The sequence below is a fragment of the Myiozetetes cayanensis genome, unplaced genomic scaffold (genome assembly GCF_022539395.1).
Source record: "Myiozetetes cayanensis isolate MyiCay16 unplaced genomic scaffold, myiCay2020 scf2-11, whole genome shotgun sequence".
Classification (NCBI taxonomy): Eukaryota; Metazoa; Chordata; class Aves; order Passeriformes; family Tyrannidae; genus Myiozetetes; species Myiozetetes cayanensis.
In genome coordinates this window covers 97152375-97167675 of record NW_026087411.1, presented here as the reverse complement: position 1 = coordinate 97167675, position 15301 = coordinate 97152375, and the positions used below count along the sequence as shown (strand labels likewise).

General features: G+C 37.1%; 1 protein-coding gene across 2 annotated transcripts in view; it reads left to right on the top strand.

The window, feature by feature from the left end:
- EIPR1 (EARP complex and GARP complex interacting protein 1) overlaps positions 1-15301 on the top strand; it is a 234743-nt gene that overhangs the window by 2612 nt on the left and 216830 nt on the right. For both annotated transcript variants that reach the window (XR_007628946.1, XM_050315658.1), the window contains exons 2-3: positions 5030-5113; positions 9420-9552. Coding sequence is in view for 1 of the 2 variants with exons in the window: in XM_050315658.1 (XP_050171615.1) it covers positions 5030-5113; positions 9420-9552 (217 nt within the window). In the remaining variant the exon portion in view is untranslated. The remainder of the gene's footprint in view (positions 1-5029; positions 5114-9419; positions 9553-15301) is intronic.

Sequence of the window (15301 nt, the reverse complement as noted above, 5' to 3'; positions counted from 1 at the left end):
CAACCAGGACCCTTTCTGTGGCACTGCTTTTCAGCATCTCATTCCCCAGTCTGTACATACATCCAGAGTTGCCCCATCCCAGCTGCAGAATCCAGCATTTCCCTTGTTGAACTTCCTGTGGTTGGTGATTGCCCAGTCCTCTAACTTGTCGAGGTCTCTCTACAGGGCCTCCCTGCCTTCAAGGGAGTCAACAACTCCTCCCAGTTTTGTGTCATCTGCAAACTTGCTTAGTATCCCTTCCAGTCCTGCATCCAAGTCATTTATGAAGATGTTGAAGAATACCAAAAGGTTGTTCTTCTAAAAGGAACCTTGGTAGTATTCATCAATATTCTCAGTTATAAAAATGTGATGAATGAGGTCCCAGGAGTATCGCTAAGTACTATGTTTTGTCACTGAAATTATGTGTTCCTTGTCCAGTGTAAAGTTGATGTAGGTTTTACTGTCTAACCTGGAGTACCTGCTGTGTCTACCCTGTGTTGAATCGGCTTTCATTTTCAGGGAGTCACAGTTTTCCCCATGTTGTTATTGAGGGTTTAGACTGTGATGTTTTGAGCAGAGGTGTAAACATACTGAATGTCTCAACCTTAAACTAAGGTAAATACAGTATTTTGACTGGATGATGCTTATAGGTCTGGAAATGAGCAATATGTAAAGGTGCTTTTGGGCATAGGTATTTGGCTAAAGACTACATCTTGCTTGTTTAAAAGTATGGGTGAGGGAAGAGGAACACTGCTTGTGCCAGAGAGTGTTAATTATGGAACGTGTGTTTGGCACATTTAATGGATTTGGGGGATGCTACAACACTGAGCTGAATTTCAACATGCCAGACACTCCTACTGTGTGTTGTATGTCAAAAGCACATAGACTTGCAAGGGACAAGGATAATGAGCAGGAGGCAAGGACAGCAGAGCACAGGGCTGTACTGCACAAAGTCTTTGGAGGACTTATCTTGAAAATTAAAACAGTTCAAGAAACTACATGATAATATCTTACTGAAATTGCTAACTTTCGTGGCAGTTCTCTTTCTTCTCTAGGATTACTTACCTCATGAATGCCAATCCTCTATATTTTAAACCTTTTGGTTTGAAGATTTACTAGCGGAACAAAAGTAGCTAAGTGGCAAAGCTCTCTTAACTAATCCCCCAAAGATCTTCATAATGCATGAAGTGGATCAGGTGAAAAGTATTTCTTTTAGGACCCTCAAGCAATTAGTAGATCTTGCTAATATTAGGTAAGGTGCAGACTAGTGACAATATGAAGATACAGTTATGTGAACTTGAAGAAACTCCTGAATGATGATTGTTACTTTTATGGTTCATGATAAATGAATGCGTTTTCTGAGGATGACTGTGCTATGCCAGGTTTTGTGTGAGGGTTGCATTTGTTGCTGTAAGGGTTTACAGAATCTGTCAGTCTTTGAATAGGGTCAGTGCTCTAAATAGGTCAGTGGTGGGAATTCTTGTGCTGTGAAAGACTTGGAGAAAGCAGCTGTCTGAGACCATTGAAGGTCACCTGGGCATGTGTGCTGCCAACCTCTTCACTTTCATCAATAGAGTCACTGCAGCTTATTACAGTCACTGAGAGAGGGTCTCCTACTGTGGCGGGAGAAACAAGGCTGTCTTACCTAAGTAAAAATTCAAGTGTACTTACTTGAAAATTGAAATTATGCCAGAAGGGAAAAATAACATTTATGACATTAGCAGCCTGGGCTTGTCTGGGGGGTCAGGGAACTTGTGTTTTGCCTCCAGTGTGAGGCATCAGCAAATCCAGCTCCCCTCCACCATCCCCCAAGTAGCAGTATTCTAGTTCTGGTTTTCAGCATAAGCAGATGGTCAAATAACTTTAAATTCAGACTCAGGGACTGCAAATACTGTGTCCTTACATTTTGTATTGCAAGTTCACAGCTGTTAGTACAAATTGATTGTATGAATTTTAAATGATACTTGTGTTGCAGAATTTTTTTTGCTTGTATTTAAAGTAATACAAATATTTAAATGTTGGGGTCTGTTTTCTAGTTTGTTGATAACAAACCAGTGCAATACATCAGCAAGAGAAAATTTGTGTTGCAGAAGTACTGATTCTTTTTTTTTCTTTACCTATTAATGCCCTAAGTAGTAACAGTCAAAAAAAACCCTCCAAAAATCAGACCAAAACCCAAAGCAAACAAACAAAAAAACCAACCAAAACTTTGTGTATTTGGTTGGTACTGCAAAAGATACTGAGAAGGGAAAGTTTCAGAAGAACTTACAAATGAAATGTAGAGAATTAGTCCATTGCAGTTTCATAATGCACTTATTTTAAACCAGCCTTCTATACCTTTTGAAGTTTCTCATTGCGTTCCTCCAGATCATCTCTTGCTGTTGTCAAGGACCTTTCACTTTGCACTCTGTTCTGTTTTTTTCTCTCTGAGGTTTTTATTATTCTGGAAGTGGCCTAAACAGTCAAGGGCAAGTACAAGGTGATCTTTGCCCCACATCGCTTTGAGCATGGTGTAGTCATGGACATGATGTCCAGTCTCCAGTTAGTCTTACCTGAATTCTAGTACAATGATTGTTGTTTCTTCTGGTTTATCTTCATAGTGCTGCCTCTCACACTTGTAATCTAGGTTTTTGTATGTCCTTTGTACATCTATTTTTGTAGTGAATTTGCAGTTAGGTCTTCATCCTGTTTTATAAAACTGCCTGCTTTGAACCAGGCACATTTTCTCATAGGGCTGCTGATAAATATGAAATTTGAACATGTAACTAAAAAGTTCTTAATGGTTCATGATGTTTTTGCTTGCTAGTACTTTTTTCCTGGTCTTAGGCTTTAAATAAAGATGAAATGATCTAACTATGTATGTAGTTGCATTGTCTGGCAATATCAGTTAGATGGGATTTTGGTGTAACTGTGAGTGTAAGGATTACTTGTTTTCTCACTGTTTGCATCTTTCCTATCATTATGTGCCCTTGTGAGAAGTCCCTCTCCAGCCTATTTGAAAGCCTGGTAGTAAACTCTTTTGGGCTATATGCAGTTTAGTGTTCTACAGTGTAGACTTCTAAAAATTTCTATAGGTTTAGATTAATGCATATTCATTATACTATGCTTTTTGCTTTTTTCTGTGTAGTAGCTTCAGTCATGAGGCAGGTGAAAGATGTAATTTGCAACCTGCTCTGACATGTTGGAGTACAAGATGACAAACTTAAGGCACTTTCCTTGATCTTGACAGCACTCCAAATTCAGTTATGTTGTTCATCACAACAGTTACTTGGTGTCTTCATCTGTTGAAATAACTTCCTGTTCTCTAAAAGTATCTCAGAGTAGACAAAATTGTCCATATCTTTGTGCAGGAGACTAATGGAAGTCCACTGTACCGATACACTCTTATGAATCAGATCTTCCTGATTTATGAACACTTGATGAATTTGAACCTTGTATTGTATGTAGGCATGTTGTAGTTTTTTATGTCAGGGAATAAACAATAGTGTGTTTCCTGTTATGAAATGTGTTTAAATACTTTTCTCAGGCCTTTAATTTCCCCACCCTCACCCCCCCACACACCCTGCAAAATGGGAAATAACTTAAAAATATGTTAAGGAAGAGCTAGAGAAGCTAATGCATAAATGTTACTATGTATTTACGTTATTTTGGGCACTTGGTGTCCAACCTGTTGCATTTTTAAAAGCAGCATGATAAGACTTACTTGAAGCACTTTAAAAGGGGTGACAACCCATTTTTAGAATTTAATGGAACATCCTGGAGGTCTCTTCTTTGACTTACAGAAACAACAGAAGCTTGTTTGATTGAAAGAGATACATAGCTGTTGGCTTATTTCTAGAGTTTTCTTCAAAATAAGTGAAAACAGGTCTTCTGAATGAAAAGGAACTCTTTGCCAAAGATCTGCAAATGTAAATTCTATTCAAGACAAAATAAAAGATTCTCTGCAATCATCTTTGTGGTCTTTAGTTGTTTATGTCAATCAGAAACACTGTCTAAGCTTGTTGTAAGTAAGAGCTGCATAAATAGGAGAGTACAGACAAATTGGTTTGGATTCACACTGATCTCTGACCTGCATTTGAGTGTTTTGAACACAAACAGCTTCAAGTTGCCATTCTAGAATTAAACTGCTCTAAATTTAGGTATTATGATATAATGTCTCTTATGATATAATTCCCTTCCAAGCTTCTAGGCAGCTTTCTGACATTAATTTAACAATAAGTTTCAAATATGGCTATATTGAAGTGTTCCTGAATGCAAAATGTAATTTAGCTGCATGACAGGATGGCAATAAGAAGGGCCATTCAACAGTTTACCTGAATCCTTCTGAAATATTTGCTTGTGGGTTTAGTTCAACCTATATTTTATTTCTCAGTGTCTTCTGTGGCCCTTAACTGCTTTGCTTTGTTTCTTGCAACACTGCTATTGGTGCAAGTTTAAGATGCAAGGCAGAGAGTCTTGGATTCTCATTAACATAATACAACAAAGTAATAAGATTATTACAAAGTGTTGATATGTAAATAACAAATTATTTCTCCCATCATTTAGACAGTTCTTATCTGTAAGGGACTGGAGTGGAAAGGAAGGGATTTGGTTTTTAACTTTTTTCTAAATTTGGTGGTAAATAATGAGAAAAGTCGGATTTTTTTTTTGTAATGAAGGCATCTTCAACCTGAGTGGTATGAAAAATTCTAAAAGAACAACCTCTTTCTTGGATATTGTAGATAGCATATTTAAGAACTGTCCACTGTTCTATGGAGTTTTTTCAGTTGATAAAGGAGAATTAGTTTAGAATAACTGCTATATTGAATATTAGCACTGTTACAACGAAGGCCAGGTAATGTATTTAGCACCAGCGTGTTCTCCACACCTCACAAATGTGAGAAATTGCACAAAAAGTGTATTAAGCAAAATGGACCTAAGGGCAGGAAAGTCTGCAGTTTGTAAGAATGTAAATGCTTAAAATAATAATTGATATATAAGCTTCAAGTTTTTTACTGAAATTAATGGATTGTATTAATTGGACTTTTCTAATGGCTTTGTTCTTCCCTAGGCACGAGCTTTAACACCTCAAACAGCAGAAACAGATGCAATAAGATTTTTGGTTGGAACACAGTCTCTTAGATATGATAATCAGGTAATTTTTCTGTCAAATGTCAGTTGTAATTTTCCCCTCTTTCTTTAAATGTTGTTCCAATATTCTTCTTCTTCCTTTCTCCCTGTATTGAATATGAACATTGTGATAGTCAAGTTGAAGACTTCTGTGAGTAAAATGCAAAGATAGTGGAAAGATATATTGTCGAATGAAAGCTCTGTATGTTTTCTGAACATTAAATTGCTCTTCTAAATTGCATGACTAAATCTGATTGGTTTAGTAAAGACAATATTTTTGTTGCATTGGATCTGTAGATTCTCTGGAGCTATCTTTAAACCACAGAAGAGAAGAAAAGTAAAATAAAAGTCTTTAAGCCTTAATTGGCTTAACTATGCTACATGCATAGTTAAGTGTATGTGAAGCTTCATAAACTAAATTTTTCATCATTAATTATTGACAATAAACTGTGTCCTTTTTGGTCATAACTTTAACAATTCAAACTAAAATTTGAATGACTTTCACAGCTTGATTTCTATTGGGCTGTCTTTTCTGCAGTTAGGAGTACAAGACTTCTAATTGTACAGCAGTTTTAATTTTTGTGACTAAATTGCAGTAAAATTCATAGTGAAACAAGTTCTTGAGGCTAGAAGAGTTAGAAAGCTGTACTGAATGCAGGTGGCAAGGCTTGGGTAGCAGAAGGACTGCAGTGGTGGCCTCTGAGAAGAGGCCAGGAGTTGCCCATGCCAGGCGTGGCTGGTCCCAGTCAATCTGCTGCAGGACACAGTTGAGTCAGTCAGCGTGGTGGCACCTCTGTGAAAATGATTAAGAAAGGGGAGAAGAGAAGAGGCTGGATGGAAGGAGGAGGAGCAGCAGAGGAAATGACTGAGGTAAGACCAAGGTCAGGAGAAACAGAAGATGCTTCATGCTGTAGCAGGTATCCACTGCAGCCTGTGGAGCACCTGCACCAGAGCAGGTGAAATATTCCTGAAGGAACTGTTTGCCATGAAGGCCCCATGCTAAAGCAGAGGAAATAAGTGGGATGCAAAGAGCATCACATAGAAAACAGTATGTATTGCCCATAACCACCACTGCCCCAGATCCCCCTGCCCTACTTGAAGGGGGTCAGAGGGGTCTGGGGTGCAGTTAAGCCTGGGAAAGGAGGGAAGAAAGGTACTTGTTTATTTTAAGAGGCAGTAGATTAATTAATTCACCCCAGTCAAGTCTGTTTTTCCTGGAACAGTAATTAGTAAGTGACCTCCCTGTCTATGTCTTGACACATAGCTTTCTCACTGCTGTTCTTCCTGGTTTCTCCCCTTGTCCTGCTTGGGAGGAGCAGGTATCTGGGTGGGAGTCTGACTGTTAGCCAAGCCCAACACACCACAGAAGTCCCTAGAATTGGATAGAGTGACCAGTTCTTCTGAACATGGACTGTAATGGGCTGCACAAAACCAACTCAGAGGCTGTAGCTCTGGGAGAAGTGAGCTGTCAATTCCCAGTGAAATTTTGAGGTCATTACTTAATGGTAATACTGCATAAATCTCAAGGAAAAATTATTCCAAGGCATAAGGGGGATGGAGTATTCAGATTGTTTACATTTCAGGTAATACTTGTGAGAACAGTAACAAAAGAAGAGGCAGACAAACTTAGTTAAAAGTACGTACACTCAATTATATTTTTGATTGTGCTGTCTGATGTTCTTCAATTATTTGGTGTCTTTCTACTGTGATTTCTATGGTGGTTTTACTACCTGGGTCAACTAATTAAATCCTGATACAAAATTCTACCTGAAGAACAGTTCTCACTTATCAGTTGATATCCAGCAGATCTTCAATAATTTAGATGTTTTGATTTAGGTAAGTTTATCGAGCATTTTAGAAATGTTTACATATATTACAACTTTGAGTATGCTTTTCTTTTTCCAGTGAATAACATTAACAATAGAAATGCAGGACTATTCCTAGTATATTAACAAATGTTTGGAGGTTATTGGCCTTTAGCTGTGCCTCAGGCCATCATTTCCTCTCAGCTAGTTGCTAATCCCCAAGAAATGCCCTAGGCCTCAGCTCATTATTGCTTAATTCAGCACTAGGTTCTCTAGATTTGCTTAAAAATTTTTCTAGTTACCTGACCAACCTTATGAGCTGGCTTGCAACATTTAGAATTTACCAAGTACTTCACAGTGAGAAGTTTTGTCATGGGCAGATGTAGAGCAGTGATTGTACAGCTGGCATGATAACTTTTGCCTCGTTGAGGTTTATTACTGTATGAAGCAATTTTTTAGGTATTCATAGAAGAATATATTTTAAGTGAAAATATTTTCCTATTAACAGTAATATTTCAAAGGGAAGGAAAATGTTTATAAGATTTTATATTCTCTCAATATTTGACATATTAATATTGTGTAGTACTTGGCATTTAGTTCTCATAACTTGCTGGGAATGGTTTAAGTAGTTTCTCTAATGTACTGTGTACAGGGTGTAGTTTCAGAACTTTTGTTGTACTTTCGTTGTTGCTAAATTTAATGCATTCAGTGTATGCATTGGAAATACCAAAGTATGTCTCTTACTCTTTTCTCATCTCTCTCGTACTCAGAACTCTTTATTTTCAATCTTGCATTTTAGAACCTAAAATACGAATTTCCATGATTTATGTAGTGCATTGATGAGGCCAAACCTTGTATCCTGTGTTCAGTTCTGGGCCCCTCACTGCTAGAAAGACATTGAGGTGCTGGAGCAGGTCCAGAGAAGGGCGACAAAGCTGGTGAAGGGTTTGGAGCACAAGTCTAACAAGGAGCAACTGAGGAAGCTGGGATTGTTTAGTCTGGAGAAAAGGAGGCTCAACAGAGACCTTACAGCTCTCTACAACCACCTGAAAGGAGGCTGTAGCCATGTTGGGATTGGTCTCCCAGGAATTAAGTGACAGGACTAGGAAGAGGAAATGTCGTCATTCCCCTCGGTGAGGGACTTAGGTTGAGCTGCCAAAGGAGGCTCCAAAGAAAAAAAGAGATAAGGTTAAACTGATCTTTTTTTGAAAGGCAGGAGGGCCACTCTTTAAGATGGATATGCAGTTGTTGGGGTAGATGGATAGTGTCCTGATTCCTGGGTAGATTCCTAGATTCAAAGCAAGAAATGAAATCTGAAAAGGCAATTTGCTAATCCACTGCAGGTGTTGTTACATGCCTTGGATGACAGAATGGAAGAATAACCGGTTCCAGGATTTTATTTGAAGGAGGAGTTGCTGATAACTGTTTGGACAATAAAGAAAAAGATAACATGTAAACTCAGCCCCTTAAAAGTAATAGTGTTTAATATTACTAGTTTAGACTAAGTTGAGACGTATTTAGTAGCTTCTTTGTTTTAAGAAAATTTTCTATAATTCTGCATGGCTAAGACTTCTGCAGTGATTCAGTACTTAATTCAGTGGACTTAATTCAGTCATGATATCTCTTGGCTTTTTTCTGTCTTCATTTTTCACCAACTTTGAAAATGAATTTTTGATGAGGATACAGTTCTCTTAAAATTTGTGAGTCTTCTAAAATGTATTTGTTCACTGTTGAGGTTAGGGAAATTGGTCCCTTGAGTAAAGTTACTTTTGTGTGTTATGCAGGCTAGAATCTTCCTCAATTTCTTGGTTTTTTGAGGCAACTATAGAAAAACAACTAACTAAAAGTAGGGAGGAAAAAATTATAGTAATGTAGACCTATTTAAAAAAATACAGCAAACAAATCAGCAACAAATAAAAATGAAAATAACAAAGGTCAAACTTAGTTCTATCTTTTAAAAATATTACCTCTTTATTAAAATGTTATAGTTTTTCTTCATATTTCGGTTCAATATTTTATGTTTTCATATAGTATAAAAAATTACAAGTTTGTATCTTGATAGAGATATGTGACTGCTGAAGTGAACTTTCAAAAAAATCCTTTCCCTCTATCTCCTTCTTTCTTTGTAGTTAGTTTGAATTTGATGATTTGGGTACAGAATTGGTGCAGACATTTAGACTAAGGATTGTAATGTTATTTTTGTTTATTGCTGTTAAGAATTGTTGAATTGTAATACAAATGGTTTATTGACTATTAACCATAAAATGAAAAATCACCTTCAAGATTTAGGTTGAAAATTGAGAATAAGAGTGGTATTTCCTCAAAACAGGGAAATTGCTTGAGTTTTCCTAGAGAAGTTAATCCTGCATGAAATCAGTGATATAGTAAATTGTTGGTATAACAGTTAATTAAAGTAGATATCGGTTATAAAAATCTCATTAAATTGTTCCGTATAGTCATCACGTATAGTGAAAACCCACAGGAAAACATTTGAAACCCTGATGTTTTCTTTTATTATATTTGCAGATTCACATAATCGACTTTGATGATGAAAATAACATTATAAACAAAAATGTTCTCCTTCATCAAGTGGGTGAAATTTGGCACATTAGTACCAGTCCTGCAGATAAAGGTGTACTAGCAACCTGCTACAATAAAAGTAAGTCCTTTCTAAACATGTTCAGCTTGTTAAGGTGTTTTGATATTTTTGAATATGCAAAGTTTGAACATCTAGCTATGTGGAAACACTTTTAATTGGAATTATCAACACAGGCATTTTTCAAAAAATCTGCTGTACTTTTACCTATACCTCATTGGTGTCATATCCTTACATTACCTTGGTTAGAAGTCAACTTTTGCATTCATGTTTAAGGAAAGCAGCAAAATAAACCTTACATTTCCCTGATAAATCACAGAGTGTGCTGAGTTGGAAAGAACCCTCAAGGATCATCAAGTCCAACCCTTTACCCTGCGCAGGACCACCCCCAAGAGTCACACCACATGCCTGAATCATCCAAACTCCTCTGGCTTCGTGCTGTAACCACTTCTTTGGGGAGCCTGTTCCAGTGCCCAACCACCCTCTGGGTGAAGTACTTTTTCCTGATATCCAACCTAAACCTCACCTGATACAACTTCAAACCATTCCCTCAGGTCCTGTCACTGGTCACCCCAGAGAAGAGATCAATGCTTGCCCCTCCTCTTCCCCTCACAAGGAAGTTGTAACTGCAAATGAGATCTCCCTTCAGCCTCCTCCAGGCTGAAGAGACCAAGTGAGCTCAGCCACTCCTCATATGGCTTCCCCTCAAGGCCCTTCATCATCTTATGGTTTTATCCCTCCTACACCAGCTGTCAGTTCTTATCATTCTCTGTAATGTTATCAAGACATTCAGACTCTTGTTTATGGTTTTACTTAATGACTTCACAGTTAATTCTGCTGCCCCAAAGTCACAGACAACACTAGCAATCTTGCTGTATGTTTTGAAATACAAACAATCTGATATGATTTACTTCTCCTTTCTCTTGTAGGGATAAAAATTGGTAAAACAGTATAATAGGCAAAGCTTTTTGTTAATTTCTACTGAGTGCTAAGAATTGTATGAGGGAAATGGACATGCATATTCAGCTGGTAACAGCTGGTTATTTTTGGGGTCAGGAATCAAATGGAAAAAAGACACACACTTCTCTGTGTGTCTGAGAAGAATTCAGTTAAATGCTGCTCTGTATTCTTTGTTCAAGGTACTTTACTAGGGTATCAATATACAATTAAGTTTTTATAAGAAAAATAACTTCTTGACTCTCAAGTAAAAATTAAGGAAAACCCTTACTAGCACAAGTATTTAGTTCTTTGTCTAATTTTGGAATTGCGTCATTAATAAAACCTTGTATCTTTTCATTCCCAATTGTGACATTAACTAGAATAATAATGGTTCCAGTAGCATTGGAACAATTGTATCTTTGTATATTAACCAGAAATTCCATTTTCTAGGACATTTTGGTTTTATACAAAGAAAAAATTGGAACTGTTTCTCCACTCCTCCTCATGCACACACCTTAAAAATACTGACTTAATTACAAAGGGGGAGAACTTACTTGACTCAGTTTCTGCCTTGATTGTAGTGGTCCCCCCTCTCACCAATCGTGAATATACTGCTTATGCGATTTTATACTATTACTGCTGATGTTATAGGAAGATGATTTTATTATCAATTGATAGGCTTACTAGTTATGTATACTCTTGCCTAACCTTCAGAAAAGATCATGGATTTACTATGCTGGAGGCACAGCACTTGCTTATAATGCATATTTCTAACATATTCAGCAAAATCTGTGCTAGAAATGTACTAAGACCATTCCTGTGGAACTGACATTGCTGATAGACAAGATGTGTCTTGAGAAGACACTGAGAAGTAACTTCTCTTTTTCCAAATACGTTTGGCAGATATTTGATGTCGTGAGGATTAGGGATGTTTTAATTTATCCCAGATTCCTTAACTGAAGGGAGAAAAGTGTATAAATATGTGGAAGAAGCAAGGTATAAGAGGAGAATAGAAGGATTAAAGTCTAAATATCTTGGGGACAGAGGAAGAAGGCTTTATAAAATTAATACTTGAGACATCTAGATGAACTCATGCACTATTAGTTAGTTGTGAGATAGTGATCCATCATTTTTGTCCTCTACTATGACAACTCAACGGAATTAAAATAAGGGTGTCAGGGGTTTTTTCCCTCTTGAGCAGGATAAGATTGCTACTGACAGCTTTAAAGTTGGTAAAAATTAAGGGGGAAAATGAGTTTAGGAGTCTTCTAGCTTTAGAAGTTAAATTAATTGTTAAATTTCAGTATGATACAGATTAGGCTTAAAAAATCTAAAAGCATGAATTCTTGAGAGAATGACACAATTTACAGAGGGCTTTGGGTGATGATAATAAGTGGCAATAAACTGGAGTGCCACAGTTGCATTTTAATTGGTTTAATGCCTACTCTCTGAAAATTTACATGTGTTTTTTTGCCTCTGATATTTATTGATATCCTAAAGATTTGTTCTACGGAGCAGAAATCAAATAATTTGCTCTACAGTAGCCCAGAATTAAAACGGAGGATGCTGTATTTAGTGGAAAATCCCTGTCAGAACAATTGTAGGAACATTACACCTTCCTTTTTTTTTTTTTTTTTTTTTCTGACTAACTGTAGTCATTCGACTATTTTTTTTTACTTCCTTTAAATTAAAATGTGACAGGAGTGACACTTCTAAAAAGTGAATAAGAGAGATGACAAAGTAATGAAGGAGATTATAGCATTTCTTAGTAGAAATGCACTTTCAAATGTCAGAAAAGAAGAATGATGGGGTGGGGGTCAAGAATGTACCCTCCAAATAGTAATATGAACCAATGAGAATGATGATACACTAAATATGAGTTTAAAAATGAAGATAAATTAGTCTTCAGAAGTTGGTAGCTATCCCAGAGCTCTCCTCAGCTGCTAAGGGGAAAATCGTTTCCACATGTATATTACTGCTTAAAGTTTGAACGAAGCTCTCTTTGGTATTCAAAAGAGCATCCTAGCCTACTATAGAATACACTTCATTGTAAAAGGTGAAAAGCGAAACCCTGTAAATTGCACTAGAGGGGAGTCACTTGGGGACTAGAAGAGTGAAGACCCTGGCAAAGCCCTAAACTCCATTGGAATATGATCCATATACAGTCTCAGTATTGCTTAAGTTTCAAGCTACAGGAGGAGAAATCAGAAAGCCACTTGAATGGACTTTTAATAGTGTTCTGAGGCACACAGAAATACCAACAGGCAACAGGCTAGGGTGTGTCTACTACAGTTTTTGTATGTAAAGTAGGTGATGGAAGCCTCAACTCTAGGGTTGCCTGAAAAAATTGGGACTCTGGATTAATATAGTGATTAATATAATCCTGGGTAATAGTTGGAAATTGTGTGATGCCCTTGCTGTCATTCCAGCTTATTATACACTGTCTTTAGGTGTTTGGAAAATTTTGGAGTTAGGTGGATGCGCAGTGGTAGGTACAGGTTGTATGTGGGGTTTGTGTGTGTATGTGCCTTGCGTATGCAAGGACTTCTTAATCTATTGTCTTGTTTATACATCCTGCCTCTTCTCTCACCTGCCCTTTTAGGATACTGTTAAAATGGAGGCAGACTAATTTCTGTGGACTAATAAAGTAAGTTTCGGCTACATCATTAAAGGAATGTGGAATGCAAGGGGATTTTTCTGTAAGCCTTTAAAGAGTTCTGCAGCCATGCCAGTTTGCCAGCAATGGATATCTTATTTCCGAGTGAGTCTCGGGTCTGGTCTCTGTGGAACAGAATAATAACTAGAGAGGGTGAATGATCGTGGTGATATGCTTGAGGAAAACTGTCATTCTAAAATAATTTTTTAGAAATATAAGGAGAACTCTGATAAGTTTCTACTTTATTCCTTGGAAAACCTGAATATAGCTTTCGTTATATCCTATAAGCCAGAATAAAAATTCAGATTTATGCTTTGACATTTGAGTCATTCAAAAGAGTCTGTGGGTTATGACCCCCCTACTGAACCCAACCAGAGCTCATGTTCAACACAGCTGCTGAGAATGGCTTTTGTTGTGGATACATTCTTTGCCCCCCTCACTTGTTTACTTCTCCTCAGACCTGAGATATTTAGCCAATAGTACCAACTTTATCTTATATCAAGTTCCTGTCAAGTGGCTTAACTCAAGAGTCCAGTTCCTTTCAGGAGGCATATTTGGGGAGGAGTGGGTTTCAGTGGTCACAGACGGAGCAGTTTGCTACAGTGGGCAAAAGTCTGGTGGTTTTGACAATGTTTCAGCCATTAACCATAACGTTTCAGTCTCTTATGCAACTCCCTCTATTTTCCTGAGACCTTACTTTTCTTCCTTTCCAAACCATTTACAGAAATGATCTGTGAAATAATTTGCTGAGTCTTAAATTGCTGAATTGAACTTTTAGTTTTGATGCTGCTATAAGATGAACAGTGGTCTGGAGACTTAAACTTCTCTTTTAACCGTTTCAAACTGTGCTGGCAAACTAAACAAAATTATTATGTTGATTGTTAATGCAATTGTGAGTTTGGTTGCAAGGGTATTTTCACAGCCACAAGAGTACCTTTCTGTAATTGAAAACTTGAAAATTAGTGTGTGACAATATAGGCCACAAAAATAACAGCATTAAAGTCTAATGTTTGCAATGATTTACTTTAATGTTGTCAAGCAGGTGTGGAAACTGCTTGTGTGAGCTATATCAACTCTGAAAACAATTTAAGAAGAAAACAACCCTTACCTACTAGCTTGTAGCTTGTGAGGGATAGAACCTGCTCACTCTAAAAGTCTTAATGTTGAATAATCAGATGTTGGTATCAGTCAGGTGGCTGCTCTTCTGTGTTACGGAGCGGGGGGTTTGGTTTGGATTTTTTGGTGTGTGGGTTTTTTTTTTTTTTTCAGCAGTATTGCTATAGTGATAATTTTTGCTGGAAATTTTAACCCACAGAGTAAAATAAATTGTCTCAGGGTATTAGACTATTTTAAGGTTATATATGTGTTCCAATAACTTGAACAGGGCCATGGCATTGAATTAAGGACTGACTTGCAGTAATTCCTGCTGTTAAAGTGTGAGCATGCTCCCTGAGCAGTTTTGGTATGGGCCACGTAGCATTTTCAGACAATGATGCTCAGAGGTAGTCCGAGAAAGTCATGAATAGTTAGGGTGTAGTCTCCTTCTTTCAACTTGCCCTGTAAAAATTTGAACTTAACTGTGCTAGCTGATCTCAGGGCTGGAGACCTAGACTTGACTTTATTTTAAGTAAGTTGTCAAAAAAAACACAACCTGTCATGGTTCTCCATTGCATACTTATATAAAATACACAGATTGTTTGTTTTGGAGAATGTATTGCAAGGAAACATACAAGTACTTCAGAAATTAGACAAAAGACATGATAAATATGTATATGAAATATATTAATATATAAAGATCTGGTCAAGACTTTCTGTTCTGCTAATCTCAATGATATGGTGGTTCTCTTGTGCAGTTTGTTCCACAAAATAAAGAGTAATCATTTTAGAGAAAATGTCATCCTTCTAGAGAAGAAGATATTTTGATAGAGGTATCCTTTTTTGCACAGCATTTATGCAATGTCTAGTACTATGGAGTGGTCGTGTTGTGATTAGAATCACAAGGTATTGTGCAGGTATATCTTAAAGAATGTTGATAAATTAAAGTGAAAGTTTCATCCTTCTCAGTTTGAGGGGAATGTTTAATTACGGGGTATTAGGTGCACACATTCATTGAGGCAAAATAAATCCTAACGATGATAACTGGTTAGTTTATACAGCTCTTGCCCCTGAAGAGGGTACTTTTTTTTTCTAGCTGCTTTCAGTTACCAAATGCTGAAT